The sequence below is a fragment of the Plasmodium berghei genome (assembly GCF_900002375.2).
Source record: "Plasmodium berghei ANKA genome assembly, chromosome: 14".
NCBI lineage: Eukaryota > Apicomplexa > Aconoidasida > Haemosporida > Plasmodiidae > Plasmodium > Plasmodium berghei.
Window position 1 is genome coordinate 1,383,083 of NC_036172.2, and position 27,584 is coordinate 1,410,666.

Consider the following 27,584-nt stretch of genomic DNA (forward strand, 5'->3'; position numbering starts at 1 on the left):
TGCCCCTTATTCAAAAGGAACATAATGTAGAAACATTTTTCCATTTTGTAAATTTTAATTGTTTTTAGAGCTATTTTTTTAAGTATGTTTTATTTTTTTTGTTTCGCATAATATATCTAAAAATTTTTCCATGGGAACTGTATTTTTGTTCACATTTCTGAACAATTAAAGATTATAGAAACACTAAATATATGGATATATATACAAAATAAATGTAAAAAATTTCAAGTGAATAGCCATGATTTTAAACACCCTCAAATGTATTGTTAACAAGGGGGATACATCAATATTTAACAAAAAAATTTCTATATTTGAAATTAAAATAAGATGCATGAAAAATAAAAGAAGAGGATTGAAGGAACAACCACGAAAAAAACCACTAGATATTGAAAAGAAAATTAGAAACCCTGACAAATATGAAGAGAAAATGCATTTTGACAATTTAAGTAAGGGTGAATTATATTTACCCGAATCATGTAAAGGTAAAAAATTGGCAATGCTATGTAATCGTTTATATTATTTTGATATTAATGATGAAGAATTATTAGAAAGATATGCTCAAAGAGCTATTGTTATTGCAAATAATATGAGCACAAAGGAAATGTCATTAATATTAAATACAATGAGAAAGTTTAATCATAAAAATGTTAATCTACTAGAAACGTTCGCCAAGTATATACCAAGTAAGTTACACAAAAGTGTACCTCAAGATATATCATTAATGTTAAATGCATATGCACATTTTAATTATGTGGATAATAATTTGTTTAATAGAATATGTGAAGAAATTCCACATAAAATTCCACACTTTGAGCATAGTCATATATCCAGCATAATAAGTGCTTTTTATAAATTAAATATAAAAGACAAAATAATAATATATGATATGATTGATGAATTAGTAGATCGGATTGACGAGTTTGATTCAAAATCCTTAACAAATTTAATAAATAGCTTATCAAAAATGAATTATAAAAATATAGATAAACAAATAGTTTGGATTAAACTATTTGAAGGTGTTAAAAGAATTCGCAAAGACTTAAACGTATTAGAAATTGTGTTAATAATTAATGGATTTTGTAAAAAAAATATTAAAAATAAAAACATTTATAATTTTTTAAATGAATGTTTAAATGATCATATATTTCAAAAAAAATCAATAGATGATACTAATGCTTATTTACTTTGTACTATTGCCCAATCTTTTGCAAAAATTAAGTTTTATTCTAAAGATTTCTTTAATTTTGTCTTTGATTTTTTTTCTGAAGAAAATAATTATACATCTCTAGACACACAACATTTTTCTCAGTTAATTTATGCATTTTCGATTTTTAATTTGGATGATAAAAAAAAATTTATTGATACATTTATAAAAATTGTATTAAATAAAATACAAAACAAGGAAACCAAACAAATTGGGTTAAATGAGCAAACATTGTCTACAATTTCGTATTGTTTAGCTAAATTAAAAATACGGAATATGAATTTTTTTGTTTCCTTATCTTCATATCTTATTAATGAAAAAATTAATTTATCAGCACAAAGTTTAAGCTTAATTTGTTATTCATATTCTAAATTAAAAATAAAATCAGAAATATTATTCTATATTTTATCTATGCAAATATTTGAAAAAATGCATATTTTCACAAAACAAGGGTTGGCTATTATTTTAAATTCATATGCAAATTTAAAAATTTTTAATGTCAAATTATTCTCTTTAATTAATAAATATTTAAAACTATATGTCGATACTTTTACTAATTCTGAATGCCTTTTAATTTGCAAGCATTATGAAGGTGCTTTAAAAAGTTTAGCTGAAGAAGGAGTTTCTGTAAATGTGCAATCTAAAAAATCTTCTCTTATCAAAATAAATACTACCAAGCAAGAATTGGAGAACTTTGTTCAAGTTTTAAAAAATAAAATACATATTTTTGAGAAAAATAAAGAGTTAAAAGGATTGAGAAATGATGATGGGGAGAATGTTTGCATGAATAAATTTGAAGAAGCAAAAAAAAATGAGCTAATTATAGAATTAGAAGATGGAAAAGAAGAAAACGAAGATGAATTTTTTTCCATTTTCAACCAAAATGATATAATAAATGGTGAAGAAGAAAAAAAAGAAAAATATAACCATAATAATAATGATGATGAAAAAATAAAAATTACTAAACTTATGTTAAATATGGGAAATGAAGTAATGGTTGATTGCGATGATAATAATCCCCCAAAAAAGGAAGACACTTTAAATATTTATGAAAAAATGTTTCTAGCAAATTCTAAAGAGCAAAAAAATGGATTTGAAAAAAATAATATTCCTATAATGAATGAACAATTGAATAAAAACCTTTCTAACATGTTAAACAAACAAAACAAAGAAATAGAAGAAAAAAATAAAACATATATAAAAAATAAAAATGCTACAAAAAGCTTATTAGAATTAATGACCTCAAATAAGCCACCTAAAATAAATTATGAAAAAGAAAATTTAATAAAATCGGCTGAACAAACTGAAACAGAATTTATAAAAGCGTATATTACTGAACAAAAGAAATCCAATGAAAACCCTAAAATTGGAAGACATTTAAATAAACGAAAAAAAATGATACAAAAAATTTTGTCCAAAAAATTTGAACCAATAGATAATATTGATATGTTACAAAAAAAATGGACCAATGAATATATTTTGAAAGATACATGATGTTGCTTTTTTATTTTGTTCAGCAATCTTGCGCATGTGTGCCCATACTTATGTACCACATATATGCGTATATTTATTATGTACGTACACGCATTATATGTATACATTTTACACATTTTTTTATTTATTTTTTTGCACAACTTTAATTAGCTTGTTTACCTTGAAATATATACAGTTTTTTTATCATTTAAAAAAATTACTTAACTTTTTTATTTTTTTGTAAAATAAACATTTTTAAAATCCATTTAATTTGTTGGGACAATTCTTATGCTTATTCCCAAAATGACAGCGGATAAAAAAACCATTAAAAAGTTAAAATAAAGGAGAGTAGCTAAAATGAAAAATAAAAGGTTAATTCCTAATATCTTCTTTTAGTTATTTTATTTTTTGTCCTTTAAAAAAAATTACTTTTGCTTCAATATTTTTTTGAGAATGTAAAAAATAAAAATCTTTATGTATAATTGTTCACAATTGTGCAAAAAAGGGATGCATAGGACCTTACTAATTAAGTTAATGCTTCACTTCAAAATTTGAATGGAAATACATACTAAAAAAAATAATTTTATACGATCTTTAAATGTGTGCCTATAATCAATGGTTCGTCTATGATTGAAAGAGAATTAATTTCCGATCACCTTCGTGCGAAAATAAAAATAAAATTTCCTGTTATAATTAATACGAAATTTATTACTTTATCAGTATTTTGGGGGTTAATCTGAATTCTTTTTTTTCCTGTTATAAATTCGTTTTTTTTAGTAACCAATTTATACAGTATTATATATGAATGTATGTAAAAATATAGTGTGGAAATATATATGTGAGGTATGGATATATATGACTTAGCAAGTTATAAATTAATATGTGTTTTCAAAAGAGTGATATAAAGTGTTGATGATTATGAATTCTGGAAAAATATTAAAAAATACATATTATTCACCTTTTAAATCTAGATGTTTGAGCGATGTAAATAATAATTTATTAAATCAATCATATAACTTACATTATTTTTTGTTAAGTTCTGATAACCCATGTAATAATAATGAAATGCATTTGATAGAATACAATGATGAAAGTCTCAATATTGAAAATGTGAAAATATTTACACATCAAGGAGAAATTGGCAATATGGTTTGCTTAGGAATGCACGAAAAAGAAAATGACGGAAAACATATTATTGTTTGTTCTTCTGGATTATACTATTCAAACGATAGTAATTGCAGTGGAGATGATATTCATAATGCATGTTCACTATGGTTAGGGAATTTAAATGATTTTAGAGAGAATGATCAAAATGAAGCTAGCGAATTAGAAAATGTAAAAAAATTAAAGGACGATATAAAAAATGAGCATATTGAAGAACATTGTAATGATAAATTAGATGACAATTCTTTTTCATATGACTATATGGAAGAAAAGATTGACAACAAAAGTACTGAAGTACAAATAAACAATGAAAATATTATAAATAGTAATAAAAAGTATATTCCTGATTTAAATAAAAAGGGAAAATTAGAAAAATTATGTGAATTAAAAAGAGATGAACAATATGTAGGAATTAAAAATATAGCATGGAATGATTATGAAAAGGAATTTCAAAAAATAGCAATTATAGATAAATATAGTTACACAATCTTTGATAGAAATAATAGTAATAATATAAATTTTATTACATCAAAATTTGTTAATGAAAAATTAAATTACGGAACATTTGATCCTCATCATGAAGATGTATTAGCAGTTGTAAGTGACATATATATATATGGGTATGATATAAAAAGTAATAAACCAATTTTTTCTACATATACTAATCATAAAGCTAACATAACTTCTCTCGATTTTAATTCGAATATACCTAACATTCTTATGACATCATCTAAAGATGGTTGTATAAAAGCATGGGATTTAAGATATCTAAAAAATGATTTTTTTACTATGAACATACATACGCATTGGATTACTTCTATTAATATTAATCACTTTCATGATGAATTATTATTTACAACAAGTACTGATAATACAGTTAAATTACATAAATTAGAATATACTAACAATTTAAATATAAAAGATAAACAAGTAAATTATCGATTAATAAAAACATATTCAGATCATGAAGAATCAGTTTATAAGGGGGCATGGAGCAAAACAGATGCTTGGGTATTCGCTTCTCTCTCTTATGATGGAAGGTGTGTCATAAATAGCGTTCCAACGGAAGAGAAATATAAAATACTTCTCTAAGTTTGCAATAAAATAAAGTGTATATAATATGTATACATATTTTTGGTACATTCTATTAAATATTATCTCTTCGCTTATTATTATTTTTCAACTAATTTATGGCTATGCCTAAAGATTGATAAAATTTGCGATAAAATTATAATTTCAGTATCAAGAATGCTCGAAATAATGTATTAATATATAATTTAAAAAATTGTATGTTTTATCAACTTCATAATATAACTATAATATTTTTATAAGACACTTATTGATGTTCATATAATATTTGTATTCAGTTTTATGGATATTTTGCGTGATACCCAGATAATTGATTTATACTATTATGCATGTGTGCATATGCTTGTTTTTTCTTTTCATTATGTTTCATTTTAAAAAAATTTTCCGATTTTTTTTTTCAACTTAAAAAAAAATTATTTTATTATTTTTCATCATAAAAGGAGAGAATAAAGTTTTAATAAATTTATTTTTATTCTATCAGTTTTTTGAAAAGCGAAAAGATTAAAAGTTTAGGATCAGGCACATATATAACCACAGAATTATGCATATATATGATATGTTTCAAACCCAATTTTGACTCTGTGTGGAAAGTTATGGTACATAAGTTTTATAGAACAAAATTTTTTTATCTTATAATTTATTCGTCATGTTAAGCGTAATGAGCTGTGAACAATTTTTTGCTGGAGCATTTTTTCCCATTTCATTTTATATATTTTTGTTGTAATATATTTTTATTTTTTATTATTTTAATTATTTGCCTCTTTTTTTCGTTATTCACACGAATATGTTAATATATATAGGTATGCAAGTATGCTTACTTTTTTCCCCTAATACTCTTTAAAAATTGTAGAAATGAATACTGTTTTCTTACTTAGTTTCACATCTTTCAAAATACACGATTTCTACTAGTACGAAACAATTTTTTTTAATGCTTCTTTTAAGCGCAAAAAAACTTTTAATTTCTTTAATAATTTTCCCGTATATGATGAATAATACATCATGGTTACTAATTTTTAGTAAGAAAATAAATTATCATAAAAAACAGAATTTCCATTTTGTATCCTTAAACAGTAAAACGAAGCATAATACAAAAAGGAACGTTTTTTACTATTCTATTAATACGAAAAAAAAATTTAGTATTTTAAATAGTAACGAACAAAATAGTATCAATTCAAACGATGACAACATTTTCAAGTATACAAAATATGACAAAAATAGTGATATATATATTAAACTATTAGAAAAAAAAGCAGAAGAAATAAGAAATTCAAAAAATACCTTTGGAAGTAAATTAAAACTGAAAAAAAAAACACACAATAAAAATGAAGACAAATTATCAAATAATTTTCAGCATTTAGATTATACAACCTTGCAATTATTAGCAAATGAATTAAATGTATTGTTACAAGATTCTATTGTAGAGCATATAACACAAACAGATAACAAAACTATTGTTTTGCATTTAAATAAAAAGGGAATAGAATATTATTTATATTTATGCTATGATAATGAAAATCCAATTATTTCTTTAGGATTAAAAATAAGGAAATTATTTAATAGATTTATAGAAGATGATTATGCACAGAAATTAAATCCAATTCTAAAATATTCACTTATTTCTGACATATATATAAAAAATAAATTTATAAAAATATTATGTATAGACTTTATTTTAAAAAGGAAAACAGAACAAGATATAGATATTATAGATATATTACCAAGTGCAAATAATTCAAGCAGAAAAGTAACATTAATATTTGATCTACATAATAAATCCTGTATTTCTTATGTTATTAATAAAGCTAATAATGAAATTTTAATATCCCCTCATAATAGTATAACTGAAAAGACAATAGATAAATCATATAAAGAAGGGCATACTTATATTTTCCCAACAAAAGATGAATGTAAACTAATTCCAAATCATTATGAGTTTCTTTCATCATTTATAAATTTATTTAAACCGCGAAAGGAACAATCTTTTATTTCATCAATTTTAGACTTATATGAAGGTATTAGTTATAATTTATTATTAAAATTTTTTGATTATTTAAACATAAAACATAATGTAAAATTTCAAGAATTAGACCAAACCGTGTTATTAGATTTTTTTAACAAAGCATATATTAAATGGGCACGTTTTATAAATTTAAAAGAAAAAAGTGGAGCATTTACATATTATCCACATTATGATTATAATTTAAATGTTTATTCTGTTGTTAAACTTATAAATATATCAAAAGAAACTTATAACACACCTGCAAATAATACCACTCATAATTTGGAAAATCCTGCATGCGAAAATTTTAAATCAGTTTTAAATTCGAATCATTCAGATAAAGATATAGAAAATGAAAAAGCAAAAAAACATGGACAAGATGCTCATCCAAATAATCAGTTTGTAAGTAAAAAAGAAACACATTTTGACACAGTAATTGAACTAGTTTACTACTACTATAGTGAATATTTTTCAGTAAATCAATTTTATACTTCTTTACAATTTTGTAAAGAATTTATTAAAAAAAAAATGCCACAATATGAAGAAATGCTTAAACAGTATAAATCTGAAGGAGAAATCTGTGAAAAGCAATACTTATTAAATGAACAAATAAATACATTAAGTGTTTTTAATTATACTATTGCAAAAATGAATGAATGGGTTGATAGAAAAACATTTGATGCTTTAAAATTAATAGAAAACGAATTAAAAATTAATCCTTTAGAAGATAATAGAAAAACTCATATTAAAAAATTGGAAGAAAAAAAAGAAAAAGAAGAAACTATACAAAAAAAAATTCTTAATGTTAAGCCAAATACTATAAAAACTTCTCAAAATATTTATAAAGGATCATTATTAATTAAAATTAACGAATCTGATATATCTTCTCCATTTTTAATAATTGGAAGAAATAGTAAACAAAATGAAAAAATTTCAACACACATTTTGAAGTTTAATGATTTATGGTTCCATGTGCACCAACATCCAGGTGGGCATGTCATATTAAGGAATAAAAAAATTAATGGTAAAATAATTAGTGCAGATTTAAATTTATCGGATATTAATATTGATGATGATATAAAATATGCTGCTAATGTAGCTGCCTATTTCTCAAAATCAAGGAAAATGGAAAAAACACTTGTTTGTTTTACCCTTGGAAAATATGTTTATAAGGACAACACTTTGAATGAAGGGGCTGTAGAAGTCATAAAATACAGGCTTGTATACGGAAGGTAATACTGACAAGTGAAACTGTATATAAAGTATTATTTATAATTTATTTTATTCATTTCTTTTTCATATTTTCTTATATATTACAATGTGTATGGAAATTGATTTTTTCAGGCCTAAAAAAGTTTCTAGTATCATAAAGGATCTAAACGAAAGGAATAAAGAAATAGAGATTTCAAAAAAAAAAAAATAGAAAATTATATACCCATAGTGGTTTCATTTTTTATATTATTTTTCCATATAAACTTAATTTTTTATTTTTATTTATTTTGCAATTTGTGTTTGCCGTTACCCCCTTTTTATAATTAAAATTTCCCTTATTTGTAATATTTATTTTTACACATATTATTTTAAGTTTTATTATTATGATTTTTTAACGTTAAAAACCAGAAATAAAATAGTTCTACTAAACATTTAGAAATATCTTAAATATTTATTTTTTTTTTCCGTTTTGAAAATACTTTCTTTTCTGTATGTTTCATTGTGTAATCACCGAATAAGGTATAATATGTATATATAATGAACATATAAACATAAAAGTAAAATACACTTAAAATAAAGCATGATAAATATCGTAATGGATTTAACAATTAAATGCGACTTTCACAAGTAATAAAAAAATAGGATGAATTTATTTTAGGAGCTTTTGGTTTTTTGTGTTTTTTACTTTTTTTGTTAGGGACATGATAAAACGTAATTTTGATGACAATGTGAATATGCATTTATCTGATTATAATAATGCCTTATGTTTTCCCATTTATAAATATAGTTATAATAATATTTTTTTTTTCTAAAAGTACCTTATGCATTTTAACGAACAAAAATCATGGTTTATATCCTGTGTACAGTAAAGGAGGTTGTGTAAAAAGTCGTGGGAAATTTTATAGCAGCAGCAGGAATTACCCAAAAAACGCTTACATAAATAATGCGACTAGTTTTAAATTTAATGTACGAAAAACAGGGTATGGATGCCAAAAGGAGTATAATTGTGCTAATGGGAAAGAAATAAATCATTGGAATAAAAAAAAAGTTAAAGAGAATATATTATTTGCTGAAAGCAATTTTTTCAATCCTAAACAATTTAAAATTTTATTTCCCCAGGGAAATGATAATAAAGAAGGAGGAAGAACAGATGGCGATGGGCATATTGAATTGGAAAAATTATATAATTTGAAAGATATAAGTCCTGATTTATATAAAAAACTAATTGACTATAATAAGCAAAAAGAAGAATCAGATTTAAATGGTGAAATAACCAAAGAAAAAGGCGAAGAAAAAAACGAAATTGATCAAAATGATTTGAAAAATTATTGTATTGATGAAGGGCTTCCACTTTTAATGATAGATGGGAAAGATTTTCATGGATTCCCTGATACAAGAAAAATAAAAATAACTCCCAAAATATCTACAAACTTTAATAATGAAGAATATAATGAATTTGTAAAAAGGAATGGAGGCGATGAAATTCACAAAAACAATAATAATGAAAGCACAAATGAAAATAAACATAATGAAAAAGATGAATCTGAAAATAATTATTCTGAACGTGATGAAGAAGCTCCTTTAAATGATTTTGAAAGAAAAGTTAAACTCATGTTGGAAGAAAGAACAAAAAATGGAGAGACAATTTGCAATAATAATGATGATTCTATAAATGATGAAGATATAGAAAAAAAAGAATATCTATCAAGAGAAGATAAAATAAATAAATATAAAAAAGTTGGAAAAAATTATCACATGGATTCAACATTAGGAGAAATTTTATTCGATCGAAATTATCCAGGGTATATATATTTAAACCATGGGAAAAAATTAAAAGAACTTGATGAAAAATGTGAATATGAATCTGAATTACCAAAATATATAAATCCAAATAATATTCATTTAAGAACTGGACGTATGAGAGAAAAACAAAAAAAAAGAGATAGTGGAATTAAACAAAAAAAAAGATGGGAATCTGATAATATAAAAAATGACATAAAAAGAGGAAATTGGAAATATTATGATGATACTGTTAAAGATCTGCTTGATTCAATAGATCAAGAAAAATTAAATGAAAATTATTATTCTAACAATTATTATCAAAGAACTAATAATAATACAGGTTATGGAAGTTTAGATAAAACACAAAATAATTATTTTGATGTGCAATTTATTGGGTCGGCTGAAACATATCCAGCTAATATATCTGTAGGAATGAATTTTATATGGCCTATTAATTTTATACCGTTATTATGTAAGCAATATCCTAAAAGATTAGGGCAACCAATTAAATCAGATATATTTAATTTAGGAGGTTTTGACTCATTGCAATTATGGTTTTATCCAGATGGAATGAACAATTCAATAGATGGCTATTGTTCATTAAAATTAGTCATGAAACCAGGATCATTTTTACCTGTTAAAATTTTCTTTTTTGCATTTAGTGAATATAATTATATACACACATCACCTTTTTATAAAGAGTCTTCTGAATATGTAACAGAGTCGTTAAATTTATGTAAATTATTATTAAAATCTCAAGCTGCGTCAACAGAAATAAAAGATAATAATGATTATGTTATTTTAGGCCCTGCTTCAAATGTATATATTGGTGTTGGTATATATGATAAGGTATACGATTTTAAGGAAGATTTTAGAAAATTTTATTCTATTAATAATAAATACAAAGAAAAGAAAAAAAATACTGAAGAAGAAAAGGAAAATAAATACAATTATAAATATGATTGGGATGAAGGGGTACACATTTTTGATAACTGGCTCAAAAAACAAACTGCCATAACAGATGATAAAAATGAACTATTACCAGTGGATTATACACATTCGGATGCATATGAAAATTATAAGTATACATATGTTCCCGAAAAAAATCCCTTTAAATTTTTGAGAAAAAACGAAGATCTTGATTCGTGGAATAGACACCCTTTTTAAAGATGTGACTATCTTGATGAAAAAATAAAGGATCACCAAAGAAAACCAAGGCCGATGAAATATAATTAAAAACTATAATGATATTTAATGTTTAATTAAGTTTTATAATGCCATAAAAAAGGTAAAATAAACATCGGCATACATATATATGTGAAGAAAGGTACAAAAAAACTGACGTATACAATATATATTACACAAATGAGGAGTTTTTTAAAATCAAATAACTAAATGTATGTATGCATGTATGTATATGAATAAAATGGACGTATCTTCTGAACGTGCAACCACAGAATGCGATTTTTTGTTTTTATAAATTAATAAAAGATCGTCTTTTTAGTAACATGCCACATGCCAAATATATATATATATACATTTTATTTTATTGTTTATACATATTCAAATAATTCATAGGCACAAAATCAGGTGCCTATAATGTAACAACTTTAACAAAACATAGTTTTTTTAGTATGCATCTAGCTAGTGACAATGTGTATATTCTATGCATTATCGCGTTCTTCGCACATTAATTATTCGAAAATTTTTATAAGGAACTTTTAGAATATTGTTGGCAGCGCGGTAATTTATCAATACGTGTAATTGACGTAAAACGATGTTATAATTTGCTCAATTTTTTTCATCACTAGTCATTTTATTTTTCCACTTTTTGTCGAAATGTTTTTTAGGTACAAACTTCAGCCATCGCTTTCAGATAAATTTTACTTCTTTGGATCAATGGTTAATGATATATCATTGAGGAAGGTGTTTATATGTGATTCTAATTTGTCATCGTTATTTTTAATTTTTGTATAAATTTCATGTGATATATGATGAGAAATATTAAGAGCTACTTTTTGTGGAACTTCTTTTAAAAGAACAAGTTTGATTTGCTCAGCTATTTGATTAGCTGTATTTTTATCACAGTATTTAGCTATTTTTCCTATGTTTTTTAGCAACATTGTATTTTTTCTTAATTGTTTTTGTTCTTCTAATTTTTCTAATTCTTTTGGGGTGAGCAATAGACTTTTATCTAAAAATATTCCCTTATTTTGGTAATCAATATTTAGTGGAAATATTTTTAAATTTTCAAAATTTTTTATAATTTTTTGGGATCGTAATTTGTAACATTCATCTAAAAGGGTAGCAATTAAGGCTTGAAAATATTCTACATGAGAATTTTTTATTAATTTAAATTCGGTATTCAAATAATATTTAAAATATACAAGTGATGAAACAAAAAATCCAAAAAAAAATTGCAGCATCGTATTTTTCTCTTGTTGACTAATATTTTCACTTAATATACTTATTATATGTTCATTGAATAAATAATAATAAGCATATAAAGATGGCATAAGCATAGACATAAATGTTATGATATTCCATACGATCCAATTAATAATATATAACCATAAGGTAAAGAATAGTTTTAGATATAATTTATTTTTAAAAAAGAAGAACATAGGTAAATACAGCATACATATTTCTACTGGGCTTTTAAAATAATAATAAGAATAACAATTATATACTTCTTTTATGTCTTCATTTATATCACATAATTTTATATTATTAATTGTTAACTTTACATCCATATTTTGAGCATTTTTTATATCGTCGGCAATAATGTTTTTTTTATTTTTCATATCTAATTCTTTTTTTACCTGTTCAATAATTAATTCATTATTTAATACATTTTCCATGTTTATTTTATCCTTAAATTCTGTGCACAATTTTGTAGAATTCTCATTTGTTTCCTTATGTTCTTGATTTTTGTCGGTTTCATTTATTTCATCATTTTTATTTGTTTCATCGATTTTTTCCGTTGTATGGCTATTTGGTTGGTTAAAACCCTCCTTATTTTCCCCATATGTTGATACACCTGCATTTACTTCCTTTGTATTTGTGTCTCCATTCGTTTTTAAGCTTCTCTTCTTCATAATAACTTTCGATATCATATCAAATACTACACATAATTTTCCTTTTTCTTTTAATTGATTTTCATCTTTCGCATTATCATTTGTAGAAGAATCGTATAAAAATTGTTCATCATATAATACATGTTTTTTAGTAAATAAAATATAAAAAATGGATGATATAGATAATTTCATGATACCATTTTTAGATTCAGCAGAAGCGTTCTTTATTTGCTTATTAAATTCAGAATTTATCTTGTGTGATATTTTAAGAGTTTTTCCTAAATTTAATTTAAATTTAGTTCCTTTTTCAAATGTTGGTTTTTTTAAATAATCTTTGAAATCTGCCTTAGCTATATCCATGGAATATTTTAATAGATTATACTTTTGTATACTTACATATTTTTTATTACGTTTAAATAATTTACAAATGTTTGTATAAAATCCTACTGAAATTATGCTTCCAAAAATAAATGCAAGAAAATGAACCATACCTGAATCGATAATACTATGTAACTCACTATTATTTTCATTTGTATACTCAGTTTCAACAGAAAAATAATCATCTGATTCATATGGGTTCTGGATATCTTTTGTGTTAATTGTATATAGTCGAAATAAATAAATCAGCGTAAAAATAACAATAGAATAATATATATGATATAAAATATTTTTAAATACATATTTGGTCGGGCTAAAGTCTGCTTTTAATTCTACTATATAAAAGTTTTTGGCTAATTTTTTAAGGAGGGAATCACTTTTATAAAAGTTAAATTTTGTTACTTTATTTATCTTGTTATTTACAAGATATACTAAGAGTATAAAGATGCATATATACAGCTCTATATCTACAATCAGGGTTAAAATGAAATCTATTACTAGTTCCAGCATTTCCTCGCCCTTCATTTGCTATTTTCTCAATCTATACACATATCTATATATTGCAAAAATTATATATATAACTTTATAATATATGCATATAATTCTAATATCACCTCATTTTTTTCTCAATGTTTTTTACTTCTTCATTTATAAAATCTTATGCATATATCCATTTGTGAATATGTATATGAGTTTATAGCATGAAACACAAAAAATATAATACTTTTTTTATTATGCTTTACCTTTTCCAATTTAATAATTATTATATTTATGCTACAAATAGATATAGATATGATGTTTTTCCATTTTTTATTTTCTCTTTTTTTTCTTCTTTATTATATTTTTATAAAATTAGTTAAAGAATAAGCATTTTTGCATATAAATTAAAAGAGTTGAAGTGTTCATATGTTTGAATATTTTTATATCTAAAATATTTTTTTAATTAAAAAAAATATATATAGTTTTACTTGTTATTATTATACTGTTTTATATGTTATATTAATGGGGATACTGATGCATCATAATGTTTAACGTATTCAATGTAGAACAAAATATCTTCGTCAAAGCGCATTTATATTCTCGATAAATATTATTATTATTTTATCATTTTATTTGTGTTACATGAATGCATTTATTTAGTTAATTCTTCCTAGAAGGTAAATGATTCATAACATTGCTTAAATATTCATTACTGTATGTATCTGTTTGGTAATATATATTTATGTACTTATATTGTTATATGTTTTTTATATTGATAGATTTATATACAATTTATTAAATTATATTACTTTGTAAATTTTTAACTTATATTATTTTTTATTAATTATATATTTATTAATTTGAATTTTTTTTTTCTGCCGTTTCTGTTGCTATAAAAAAAATTAAAAAAAAAAATTAAAAAAAAAATTAAAAAAAAAATTAAAAAAATTACTAATAGTAATACTATTATAAACATAAAAGCAATGATTAACAAAACCGGTGATGCATTCATAAAACTAAATAAGGAAATCGAAAAAAATGAAAAAATATTTTTTTGTACTCCTTTAGAAATATTAGGGTATAAAACCATTGAAAATAATTCAAGTTTACCATGAAACAATATATATCATAATAACGAAAAAAAAAATGATAATAATAATATGGACAATAAAGTGAATATTTATTTATTGCCAAAAGAAAATTTCCGAATGAACAGTATATCCTGAATAAATACTTAAAAATCATCGAATAAAAATATTAGAAATTTTCCTAAAAATTAAGAATAAATAAAATTGATTAAATATAAAATATATATATGTGAATATAATATATAGATAAGAAAAGGTATATATAATTTTTATATACACATGTTTTATGAACGGTTATAAATAAAAAAATTAATACTAGTTATAGATTAATTGTTTTTTTTTTTCTATAAACTATATATATATATTAGAATTCATCATACTATTGAGAACTTGAATTTTAATTAGAACATCTCGAATTTTGTTGCCCATGCTTTATATTATTATGTACAACGTTAAAAAAAGGACTGTAATGTACATATTCATGATGGTTACATTTATAAACAGGTTTATTCTTCGAATTGACGCATATATATACGATGTTTAAAGCAAATATTGTTTTATTTTATCATCTTTATATTTCTTACGTAAATTAAAAAAAAAAAATAAATAATAGTTTGTCGTACGTTTAGTAAATAGTAAAATGCCAGATTTGGTCAAATTAAAACTAAGAATGAAGAGTGCCATTTTTTCAAAGCACGCCTATATATACATATAATTAGCCTTAACTACATTTACTTGTATCCTATATTTTTTTTAATTATGTTTCTAGGCATTTTAATAAATTAAAAGGGCGTATAAGTATGAGTATAGTTATTGCATTTAATTTAAATAATAAGGATATATAAGTATATGCATAAATATATATTTTTGCCAAAATGCGAAAATGCACGGAAAGTCAAATTGGATAAAGCATATTTTTATGATATATAAAAAAAAAATTAAAAATACAACGACTATGTTGTATGTGTGCATAGGCATGTAGTGAATCATATAAATATGCATTCACCTTGGTAACGTGTGGTATTTCATGCTAATGGAAATAATAACGTTAAAAAAACAATAAGAGATACAAAATTACATTTGGATAAATTATCGTAAAGAGACTATGTCCATGATAATATGACACGTTCCCCAATGTCACTAAAATCGTTAATAATAATATTTCTTAACAAGTTTGTAGTTAATGAAAATTCAAGTAATTTATTTTTCCTTTGTGATATAACAAATAAGGAATCGTTATATACAACCATGCCTGCTACATGTTTAAGCAATGGATGTTTTATTGTTTTTATGAGCTCGAAATTATTAGTATCATATTCTTTTATATCATGACTTTTGGAACTTCCTACTAATATACGATTATTAGCATTGTTGAATAAAACAGATATAGGAGAAAACATTGGAATAATTTTTATTAAATTAAAATTTTTATCATATACTTGTACACCTACTTGTTTATTTGATACGTAACATCTTCCTAAATTATCAAAATCTAACCCCCTTATTTCTTCAAATTGATTTAATTTAACAACAACACCATTATGTGCATTTTTCAATGAATCTTTTGATGGACCTAACTCCCCATTTTCAATATCAAACCTTAATACTGTTCCTGTATTTTGTGAACTTATATAAAAATAATTATCATGTTTTTTTATTCCATATGGGTGGATCATTAAAGGGTTTGATTGATTATCCTGTGAAATAAAGACGGATACAAATTCTCTTCTATTCGATAAATGATTTACAGTATCCGAAAATTTATATATTTTTGAATTATTTTTAAACGAGTCAGCAACATATAAATAATTGTCGTGTAACAATAATCCTCTTAAACTTATTATGTTAAAAAATATTCCATCATGTTCAAATGGTAATAATACAGACCCTAAAAAATATCCATCTCTTGAAAATTTACAAATATTATGAATACCATTTTTTTTTTTACCACCATGATATGTTAAATATAAGAATGGCTTTTCATTTATTAAAGTTTCAACTTTATTTATATCACCAATAGTAAATTCGTTTGCATAACTAAGTGTAAAAAGTTTATCATTTATATATATACCTTTGTAACTAACCGGTAAGCAATTTAAATCTTGCAATATCATAAAATTTTGTAAAAAATCGTAAAATGTATTTATTTCTTTTGTTTTTAATAATTCTAGAAATTTATACAAAAATACATTTTTCGAAATTTCACTGCGTTCATTATTTACATAATTTGATAATAATATATCTTTATAAGTATATTTGGAATATTTATAATTTTTTATATTTCCTTCAGTATATTCTGGATTTAATCCTTCTTCTCCTATGTCTGATAAATTAAAACCCCATGATTCTAATTTACTATAAATTAGTTCTTTGCTATTTAATGGAAATCCCAAAGAATTAAAAAACGCATGTTCCTCTATACTAATTTTCATTATGCTTAAACTTCGTGCGATTTTATTGTTATTTTTTATAAACAACGAAACTACTAATATAGTTATTATTGTTATACCTATTCTTATAATAAAATGAAGAAATTTACCTTTAGGTATATCATAATTTATGTACCCATTATTGCATGTTGATTTTCTTTTATAGCATGAATGACTATTGTTCAAAAGTCTACGATCCATTTCTCTAACAAAAGTTTGATTCTTGAAAAATATAGTTCAGCACAATAGTGCCGATTGTTTCTGATGTAGCACTTGGAAAACGCAATTATGCTATTCCTTTTATATTTTTTTCTAACTCTTATATATTTAACTACTTAAATCGTATTTGGTGTTTACTTTGTTTTATTTTAAGTGGATGACATAAAAAAAGTGTATCGAAAATTTATTGCAAAATCATTTTTTGCTTTTTTTTTCACCTCATTTCGGAATTTACTTATATTTGATGGTATTATTTAGGATGTTTGTACTCTTATATTGTTATAATTCAAATATGGATAATTTAGTTTTTATCTTGTTTGTTTTCAATGTTTTAAAAATAGGTGCGTAATAAAAATTTTGTTATAAAATAATTTCAATTTAATCAAGCATTTTAAGATAAAATAACGAACAAGTTTATACACATTTCTATATACCAATAATTTAAAAAAAAAAATTTAGCACAAAATATGATACTAAGTTAACAAGACTTTGAGTAAACTATGTACATTATTTCTATAATATTTATCTCATAATTTTTTATAATGTTTTTAGTTTGCTTAATAAAGTTTTCACAAAAAACACTTTGAAAAAAAAACAAACAAAATTAAAAGAGCTATATTACTCATATATGTGAATGACGGTATTTTTTTCTATTATTATTACTTTTTACAATTTAAAAAAAATTATGCACAATATCAACACATTTATTTTTTTTTACATTTTTGTGTATAAATTTGGGGAAAGCGATATATTCTTTTATACCATCTTTCGACTCAATTACTATCTCTATAATCGTAGTTAGTAAATTATATTTATATACATGATTACACTTATTAGATTAAACACCAAACCAACTATCCGAATTTCATAGCATATGTACCCATCTCAAATTACACTCATTTGCAAGAGATGCTTCAAACATATTTTATTGGAAAATCCACCAATCATATAAATATGGAAATTTTTCATTTTTTTTTCAAATTTAATAAAAAAAATATATATTCTTTTGTCTTTATTAATCAAACATATATACTTAAATATATATATATCATATATTGTAACAATAGCAGTTACACGCTATAATAGACGAGTTTGTATTTTTTAATTTGTAACCATTTAAATTGATATATATTTTTTTATGCACATGCTTTTAAAATAGTATACAATATATTAATTATTGTTCCTTAGAAATAGACCAAAAAAGTGCATATAATATTTATAATAAAATATGAAATCATATACACATTACTCATTTCCCCTTCAAATAATATACAATTCTAATGATAGATCGATATACTTTATATGCATATATATTGAACATATTTATATGATCATTATTGCTTTAGGATTATGGTTCATTATATATTTTATCAGATTGAAAACTACTCACTTTTAACGCTCATAAACCTTTACATATATATTGCCCTCTAAAAAAATGAATAGAAGTAATATTGCGTTAAGGCTTTCGCTCTTTTTTTATTTCTATATCATCATATAAAATATATAAGGAAATTGACACTTTTATGTTGTAAAAATGAAATGTTCTTTTTTTTTCGTAATTTAAAAAAAAAATCAACAAATTTATATTTATGAATAGATTTATATTAAATGCTATAATTATATTTTAGTTTACATTTTATTGTATATATAGTATCGAAGGATATATTTTTTTAATTGTAATTTTTAATTAAATAATGGAACATCATAAATATAAGATTCCTATAATATCATCTTTAACATTAAATTTTTTAAAAATTCGTTTTTAATACTAATAAATTATTTTTACGTTGATGAGCTAATAACATTTATTTGCCCTCACAGCATCCAAAAAATATTAAACAATATTAATAAAATAGTAGATCCTATAAAACATATTATTATGAAATTTTAAAAATATATTTTATGAGTATGCATGCTAGCTTTTATTATTTTTTTTACATTTTTATAATTGCATTATGAAATAATTTCCATTGTTTTTAATAAATTATTTGTTTGAGTAATTTTTGTATAAAAAACGTAATATATACAAATTCTGGATACGTAAAAAAAAATAATACGTACACACAGATAAGCATATAATCCACATATAACCATGAATATGTAACATTTGGATGAGAAAAAATATAAGAATTTTTTTTATATCATATGAAGAACACTATAAGGGAATTTTTAGGTATATTCATAAAAATAAAAAAATAAAATTAATTGTAAAAATCGTCAAAACATCATGCATTTGGACATACATGAGTTTTTAAAGGATGTGGATAGAAACAGAAAAATATACGATAAGAAAAAATTTATATTTCCCAAAATATCTTCCTATTCTTGTAGAAGTATATTTGCGTTTTAAGCATTTTTTCCTTATCCCCAGTACGACGCTATTAATATATGCACAAGCACATATACAGTACATAAATATATAGCGAATATTTTTACCACATTATAGTGATTCTATGAAAAAAAAAACGAGTCTATTGATAGGGAAAGGAAAAATATCACATAACCATTGTCCATTGTGTTTATCCATTTTTCGTGAGAAAATTATTAATTTTTTTTCGTTTCTTTTTAAATGCACTTATAATTCATCATTTTTTGATTCAGAATTTGAATCACCTTTTTTTATTGCATCATCAATATTTATTTCTTCAACATTCTGATCATCGATTTTTTTAGTTTCAAAAATGGCTGGATCCAAATCATCAATTTTTAAGGTATTATCTACTCCTAATGTTTGATTAATATGATCATATACAATTTGAGCTAAGTCTGATGTATCTTCTAAATCAAACCCAGATGCCAATTTTGCTGACTGATAAATAACTTTAATACTTTCTACTAATTCTGGGTCTTTTGGATTTTCTACAGATCTTTTTAATAAATCGATCATAATTGGATGGTCTGGGTTAATTTCTAAAATTTTTTGTCCTGACATTGCTTTAACTTGATCATTGTTATTAATATTTATTTTCATTAATTTTTCCATTTGTCCAGATAAACCCCATTCTGTTGATACAACAGCACATGGTGCATCAACTAATCTTCTTGAAATTTCAACTTTAAATATTTTGTTTCTTAATGTATCTGATATAACATCTATTAATGCTGTATACATTTTTTTAACTTTTTCTTCTCTTTTTTTTTCTTCTTCTGTTAAATCGAATGTAATTTCACCTTTTTGAATAGATTTGAATTTCTTTCCATCATAATCTTCAACTCTTTGTATACAAGATTCATCTACTGATTCAGTTAAGAATAAAACGTCTATATTTTTTTTTTTAAAAATTTGCAATTGTGGAATTTTGGATAAATATTCATATGATTCACCAGATGCATAATAGATAAATTTTTGATCGGGTTTCATATTTTCAACATAAGTATCTAAAGAAATACTTTTGGGGTGAAGCATAGTTTTAAATAAAAGTAATTTAACAATTTTGGATCTATTAATATCATCTTCATAACATCCACTTTTAAAAAATTTTCTATACTCTTTATAAATTGATTTATATACACTTGGTTCGTTTAATTTTTTTTGGATTTCTTTTTTTTTATCGTCATCAGTTTCCTTTTCTAATTGTTCTCTTAATGAATCTTTATTTTTTTTCCCATCTAAATATAATTTACGGAATGTATCTAAAATTTTTCTAACAATTCTTTTAGAAATAGCTTTTAATATTTTATTTTGTTGTAATTGTTCTCTTGAAACATTAAGTGGTAAATCATCACTATCTACTATACCCTTAACATAACTCATATATTTTGGCATAAAATCAACAAATTGATCTGCTACCAAAACTCTTCTTACATATAATTTTATCGAATTTTGTTTACTAAACATTTGTTCATTAATCGATGGAGCTCTAGCAGGTATATAAATTAAGCATTTAAATTCTATTTCACCTTCTGCAAAAAAATGAATTTGATATAATGGTGCATCATTGTAACCTGTTAATACAGAGTAAAAGTTTTTATAATCATCTTCTGATAATTCTTTAGGTGGTCTAAGCCAAATTGGTTTTTGTTCATTCATTAATTTCCATTGTTTTACTCTTTTTTCGACAGTTCTTGTTTTTTTATTTGGGTCATCAGATTCCTCAACCTTTACACTATCATAATTTGGATCATTTTCCATCTCTTTAGCTATATCTGCAAGTACTTCTTCAGTATATACATTTTCATATAATAAATATATTGGGAATTGTATAAATTGGCTATATTTAGCTATTAAATCAGTTAGTTTTTTATCATTTAATAAGTTGGTAGCATCTTCTTTTAAGTGTAATGATATTCTTGTACCTCTTTTTAAAGTTGCACCTCTGGGGTCCTTATAAATAGAAAATTTGGCATCTGCAGTCGATTCCCATATATATTGTTCATCATTGTTATTTTTAGTATATACTATAACTTTATCAGCAACTAAAAATGCAGAATAAAATCCAACACCAAATTGCCCAATTAAACTCATATCACCTCCACTTTTAGAAATGGTTTCTAAAAAATTTGAAGTACCAGATTTTGCAATTGTACCTAAATTATTTATCAAATCATCTTTAGTCATACCTACACCAGTATCAGTAATAGACAATATGTTTTTATCTTTATTAGCTGATATTCTTATCTCTAATTTCTTTTCATCTTTTAATATACTTTCATCTGATAATGATAAAAATCGAATTTTTTCTAATGCATCAGCAGCATTTGATATTAATTCTCTCATAAATACATCTTTTTGAGTATATAATGAATTAATTATAATATCCAATAATCTTGTAACCTCTGATTGGTATTGGTGATTTTCTATGCCTGATGTTGGTTTTTCATTTTCATCAATTTCGCTTATCATATCAACATCTCTTTTTACATATCCTTTAGGACCACTTCCATTTTCTCCATCTACTTTTGATTGATCATCATGGCATAATACATTATTGTTTTTTGACAACAAATTTAATACAATCAAAAAAACAAAAAATGCGTACGTGTATTTAGTTTTTATTTTCATTTTTCCTAAGCTCACTACGTGTGTATATAGAACAAAAAAAATGAAGAAGTATGTGATATGTAAACGTATTTATTTAATGCATATATTTATGCGTATATTTATTTGTGCATCGAGATGTGAAACGGTAAGCAAAAATTATACAATACACATAAGGCGAGTATACTACAGAAAATATTTCTAATGAGTATAAGAAAATATAATGTGCATGTGTGCTTATGAATTTTTATGAGAATTAGTTTTTAAAAAAATAGTAAAAAATATAACTTAAGCAATTGCAAATTTTGTTCTAATTAAATTCTCACTTTTTAATATTTCAAGCATATGGATGTATATAATATACACTGCATGCTTAATATAGAAAAATAAACATAATATAATACATAAATAGTGATTTTAATTTTTTTTCCAATATATGTAATAAACAAATATATTCATAAACATATTGTGGTATATATTATAATATATATGCTTGCAAAGTCACAAAAATTATAAAAATAAGCAAGCTATTTATTTTGCTCATTATAATACAAATAAAATTTAATTAAAAAAAATAGTCATAATAATAATCAAATATATGTGTATAAGCAAGAAGGGCACATATAATATATCTACAGAAAAAATTTATATATAATAAGTAAACATATAATATATAAAAAAAAAACTATATATAAGCAGTTGGAATTCAAATAAAAAATAAACTTAATACAGCGAAAATAAGAGCATACGCACATAAAAGGTAAAACATTATTTACGTTTATTATGGTGCGTTAATGAATAAAAAAATAACAATCATTATATTTTATACTTTTAAAAAAGTTGAAACTGTTTTCTTTCTATTCATTTTTATTTTTTGATTATTTTTAGGCAATTCATATAAGGTATGCACACATAATAATGCTTATAAGAATACAAAAATTAATATGTGAACAAAATAAATAAATAAATAAATAAATAGTAGAATATGGTTGGATGCATTAAGTGGCAGAATTGTTTTTTGTTTTTGAAACATGAAATTTGCTCAGGTTATTTTTTTAAAGCATAAGATATTACAAAGTGACTATCATAAATATATTTTTTTTTTATTCTAAATATTTTATTTCACCATATTCCATTCGCTCTCAAATATTAAGCAAATGTAATAAAAAGGGGCAAAAAAATATATTTCACAAATATAATACTGATCGTATTCAAATTATTTTACACAAAAATATAAAATACTAATATACATTTATTTACTTAAATACTATATCGTGCAGTATGATCTATTAAATATTCTTTTAGTGTCATGTGAAAAATCGGAAAAAAAGTATATATATGCAATTCATAATATAGGAATTTGTACCTAATAAAAAAATAGTAAATCTATTGATATACAATTAAATTACATTATTGTTTACTAATATATTTTTATATGGATAATATACCAAAGTATTTTAATAAATGATAGAAATATATAAATGTAAAAACATACTAACAAGTGAATATAAGTACCGCAATTTGTTTAGTACAAGTATAAACCATTTCAGCGGCATTTTGAATATAAAACAGATATTAATTCGCATTCCACTTAAATATAGTGTAATAGTTTAGGCCTTATTACTCATTTATCTATTTTTTACTATGAAATGGTTTTGATTTTTATTTACCATTATTCACATGCTTTAGTTATTCCCTACGCATATTATATTAATTTATATTTTAAAAAATATTATTATGTATTTTTAGTCATTAATGTGGGGCATTTTATATACTATATAAAGCGGTTCGATAATGTGATTGTAAAATATTAATATATAAAAATCAGGAGATAAATATATGCATTTTTTTTGATAATATAAATCCATATATATTTTATTCCCAAATGTCCTATCTTTTCTTTTTTAAATACATTTTTTATTTTATACTATAGCATTTAATTTATCATTTAAATTTATTTTCCTGAAATATTATTCTATTTGTTTTTATCAATCTCTAGTTGTTACTATGATTTTTATCGTGTTGTTACATAATTTTTTTTACATTTTTTAATTTTGAAATGTAGATCGTCGTGATTTGTTTTATAATGAATGTTATGCGATTTTTTAAGTGCATATATTAGGGGATGTATATAAATATATATATAGGAATACACTATATTATCATAAATTGTTTGTACATATTCTGGTACGTTCCATAATTTTTTGCTTAGATTTTATTATTAAAAAATATATAATTAATTAAAGAAAAACAATTAAATTCATTCAAATCGACTGAATGTGTGCATCAAAATTATTAATAATATTAAATAGAGGGTAACATAATTTAAGTATGAAAAAAAATATAATAATTTAACCCAAATTATAGCATTTTTGCAACAAAATTATGGTTTAAAATAATGGACTATTTAAAAATAAAAAAAATGAAAAATATTTCATTTTATATTTTTTTATTTTGTGTGAATTTTCCACTTCAATGGCTTAAATATAAAAACGGGGCATATTGAATCATATGTATGTTGAATCACTTCATATTCGTCTATTACGATTTTTTTTTTAAATAATAAGCAATCAAGAGTACATGTCTCATATTCCCCACCCTCCCCACAAATGTTTAAGCCATATTTATTACTCATTTCTTCTAAATAAGTATACATTTCTTTTATCGATTTCCCAATGTGTTCCTTTTTCAAGCCTTTAAATATTAAAAGTGAGTATCCAAAAAATACATAATAAAATAAATAATATATATGTGTGTGTGCATATGAAATGAAGTAAACATTTTTCATTTATTATTCTTTTTATTAGTATATATTACCATATGCTGCAATTTTTACAATTATTGCATCAATGCCATCATTGATCATATTTTGCAACAATTCTTTCTGTGGACAGGAAAAAATAAAATAAAAATAATAGCAATAATATGCTAAAAGTAATCATTTCGTATCAATAAATATACACACATAAACAGAGATAATTTTATATATAAATTTTTTTTTTTTGTTATTTACTTGGTCTCGTTCCCATAAATACGCTAAAATTTGCAAGTTTAACCTCTCACAACTTCAAATTATTTTACAAATATATCAAAAGAATAAAATAAAAAATCGGTAATGAACGAATAAAAAATAGTTGTGCATTTATTCGTATGCTAAAAAATATACATACTTTTTATTTTTACTTACACATGTTCTAATCTTTTTTTTTGATAATTTGATTTAATGGCTCCACACGAAACTGCGTTAATATTTGGAAATTTTGTCTTGCAATAAAAAATATAAATTATCATATATATATGATATATCTCAAATTTTTATATTAAAATGAATAAAACAACTAACGAATAATTTATTACCTTGACCTCGAGCAATAATTCATATAAATCTTCGACTTCGTCGTTGGAATCATATACATAATTCATTTCAAGGCTTATGGGTTTTCCTATAATAATAATATAATTATTTTTATTTCATTTTAACGTTAAGACGTTTTTATCGTATTTTTTTTTATTTTTTTGGTTTAATCATATTTATATTCATATGAAATGTTTTACAATGTTTAAAAAATATATGATTCAACAAAAGTGAAATGTGGCATAATAGTGCTAATTTATTTAAAGTGCAATAATTGTATAAATTTTTTTTATATATTTTAGTTGTTTTGTTTTCTCAATATTTCAAACGAGCATACTTTTGATTTGGTGTTGTATTAAAGGTTTTTCCATGCACTCAGAAATTGATGGAATGAGTTCAAACCCCACACTTTGATACATAAAACTGTCGGTTTCATCTACAAAAATATTTAATGTCAAATAAAATTTGATCTAATATAAAACGGGTATATTGTTTGTATTAGACATATATGTATGCATGCTTTTTGGTTTCGATTTAAATAATGATTTTAAAATGTTACACAATAAAAAATATATATAACATAAAAAAGCAACCAATAAAGATCATATATATTATTTGTTTAGATAAATGATGATAATAATCTATATGTTGGATAATAGGTAAATTAAAAAAAAATATATATATATAAAAACAAATAAAAATAAATTATCAGAGCAAAAATAAAATACAAAATATAATAATTGTTATTACGAAATAAATAAACATTATTATAAATTAAGTAATAATATAATTTACACAATAATGATATATTAAATTTTACATAGTTAATAAAGTATTATTCACATAAATTGTTTTTATAAGTAAATTTGTCCATATTTAATGATGCAAAAACTATATTCATAGAAAAATGATTTTTAAAAAAATATTTTATATTACGCAAATATATAAAGTTTGTGAAATTAATATAGAGTTTCATTTAAATATTGTAATTTTTGTAATTTAATATTTTTGTATTATACAACCATGTAACTATGTAAGTTTATGTATGAATACTTGTGCCCTCAAGCATTTCTTACTTTGACTCTTATAAGGAATAAGATGCGCTAAAGCAATAATATTATGACCATCTTTAAAACAACAAACCAAGTTGTATATACTGTCTTTCCCCCCTGATATTAATCCCACGACATTCATTTTATTTGTTTGTTTATTTTTGTTTACACGTAATTTTATATGAAATGAATAAAGAGTAATATAATAATAATTGTTATAAGTAAGAAATACAATAAAAATATATGAAGTAGTTTTTTAAGGAAACAGAAAAATAAAATTATAATTAAATATGCTATATTATATATATTCCCTATAAATAATATATTTTAATATACTATTTTATAAAACTTATATATTTGTTGATTGAAAAGGATATATATACATTTTTTTTAATTGTTGTATTATTATTATGATTTTTCTTATTTCAAACTTAAATTGCATAAATAAATAAATATATATATATATATATAACATATATTGTTTACATTTCTTGGAAGCATTCATATTTTTTGCATAATATTTATCCTCTATATTTATATATTTTCCATATAATATATATGTATATCTACATATATTATTTAACAACTAAATGGTATATATATGC

General features: G+C 22.8%; 8 protein-coding genes and 1 non-coding gene across 9 annotated transcripts; 4 read left to right on the forward strand and 5 right to left on the reverse strand.

Annotated features, from left to right (window-relative positions):
* Positions 1–238: 238 nt before the first annotated feature.
* On the forward strand, positions 239–2,698 carry PBANKA_1436700 (heptatricopeptide repeat-containing protein, putative; the record flags this gene model as incomplete). The annotated part of the gene is made up of 1 exon (XM_034567722.1): positions 239–2,698. The coding sequence occupies one exon, from the start codon at positions 239–241 to the stop codon at positions 2,696–2,698; it is 2,460 nt and encodes an 819-aa protein (XP_034424191.1).
* An 897-nt stretch (positions 2,699–3,595) lies between these two features.
* On the forward strand, positions 3,596–4,933 carry PBANKA_1436800 (protein TSSC1, putative; the record flags this gene model as incomplete). Its single annotated transcript, XM_034567723.1, has 1 exon — positions 3,596–4,933. One exon carries the CDS (start codon positions 3,596–3,598, stop codon positions 4,931–4,933), a length of 1,338 nt encoding a protein of 445 aa, XP_034424192.1.
* Positions 4,934–5,858: 925 nt separating this feature from the next.
* Positions 5,859–8,352, forward strand: PBANKA_1436900 (FbpA domain protein, putative; the record flags this gene model as incomplete). The annotated part of the gene is made up of 2 exons (XM_034567724.1): positions 5,859–8,161; positions 8,274–8,352. 2 exons carry the CDS (start codon positions 5,859–5,861, stop codon positions 8,350–8,352), a joined length of 2,382 nt encoding a protein of 793 aa, XP_034424193.1.
* Positions 8,353–8,897: 545 nt separating this feature from the next.
* PBANKA_1437000 (conserved protein, unknown function) lies at positions 8,898–11,090 on the forward strand (the record flags this gene model as incomplete). Its single annotated transcript, XM_034567725.1, has 1 exon — positions 8,898–11,090. The coding sequence occupies one exon, from the start codon at positions 8,898–8,900 to the stop codon at positions 11,088–11,090; it is 2,193 nt and encodes a 730-aa protein (XP_034424194.1).
* Positions 11,091–11,806: 716 nt separating this feature from the next.
* PBANKA_1437100 (conserved Plasmodium protein, unknown function) lies at positions 11,807–13,903 on the reverse strand (the record flags this gene model as incomplete). The annotated part of the gene is made up of 1 exon (XM_034567726.1): positions 11,807–13,903. One exon carries the CDS (start codon positions 13,901–13,903, stop codon positions 11,807–11,809), a length of 2,097 nt encoding a protein of 698 aa, XP_034424195.1.
* A 2,146-nt stretch (positions 13,904–16,049) lies between these two features.
* PBANKA_1437200 (conserved Plasmodium protein, unknown function) lies at positions 16,050–17,576 on the reverse strand (the record flags this gene model as incomplete). The annotated part of the gene is made up of 1 exon (XM_034567727.1): positions 16,050–17,576. The coding sequence occupies one exon, from the start codon at positions 17,574–17,576 to the stop codon at positions 16,050–16,052; it is 1,527 nt and encodes a 508-aa protein (XP_034424196.1).
* Positions 17,577–18,951: 1,375 nt separating this feature from the next.
* On the reverse strand, positions 18,952–19,093 carry PBANKA_1437250. The gene has a single exon (XR_002688193.1). It is a non-coding gene; the product is annotated as a small nucleolar RNA snoR15 (small nucleolar RNA).
* Positions 19,094–20,169: 1,076 nt separating this feature from the next.
* Positions 20,170–22,596, reverse strand: PBANKA_1437300 (endoplasmin, putative; the record flags this gene model as incomplete). Its single annotated transcript, XM_034567728.1, has 1 exon — positions 20,170–22,596. The coding sequence occupies one exon, from the start codon at positions 22,594–22,596 to the stop codon at positions 20,170–20,172; it is 2,427 nt and encodes an 808-aa protein (XP_034424197.1).
* Positions 22,597–25,021: 2,425 nt separating this feature from the next.
* Positions 25,022–27,121, reverse strand: PBANKA_1437400 (diphthine--ammonia ligase, putative; the record flags this gene model as incomplete). Its single annotated transcript, XM_034567731.1, has 7 exons — positions 25,022–25,266; positions 25,390–25,456; positions 25,586–25,637; positions 25,760–25,836; positions 25,930–26,015; positions 26,265–26,363; positions 27,004–27,121. 7 exons carry the CDS (start codon positions 27,119–27,121, stop codon positions 25,022–25,024), a joined length of 744 nt encoding a protein of 247 aa, XP_034424198.1.
* Between the last annotated feature and the right edge of the window lie 463 nt (positions 27,122–27,584).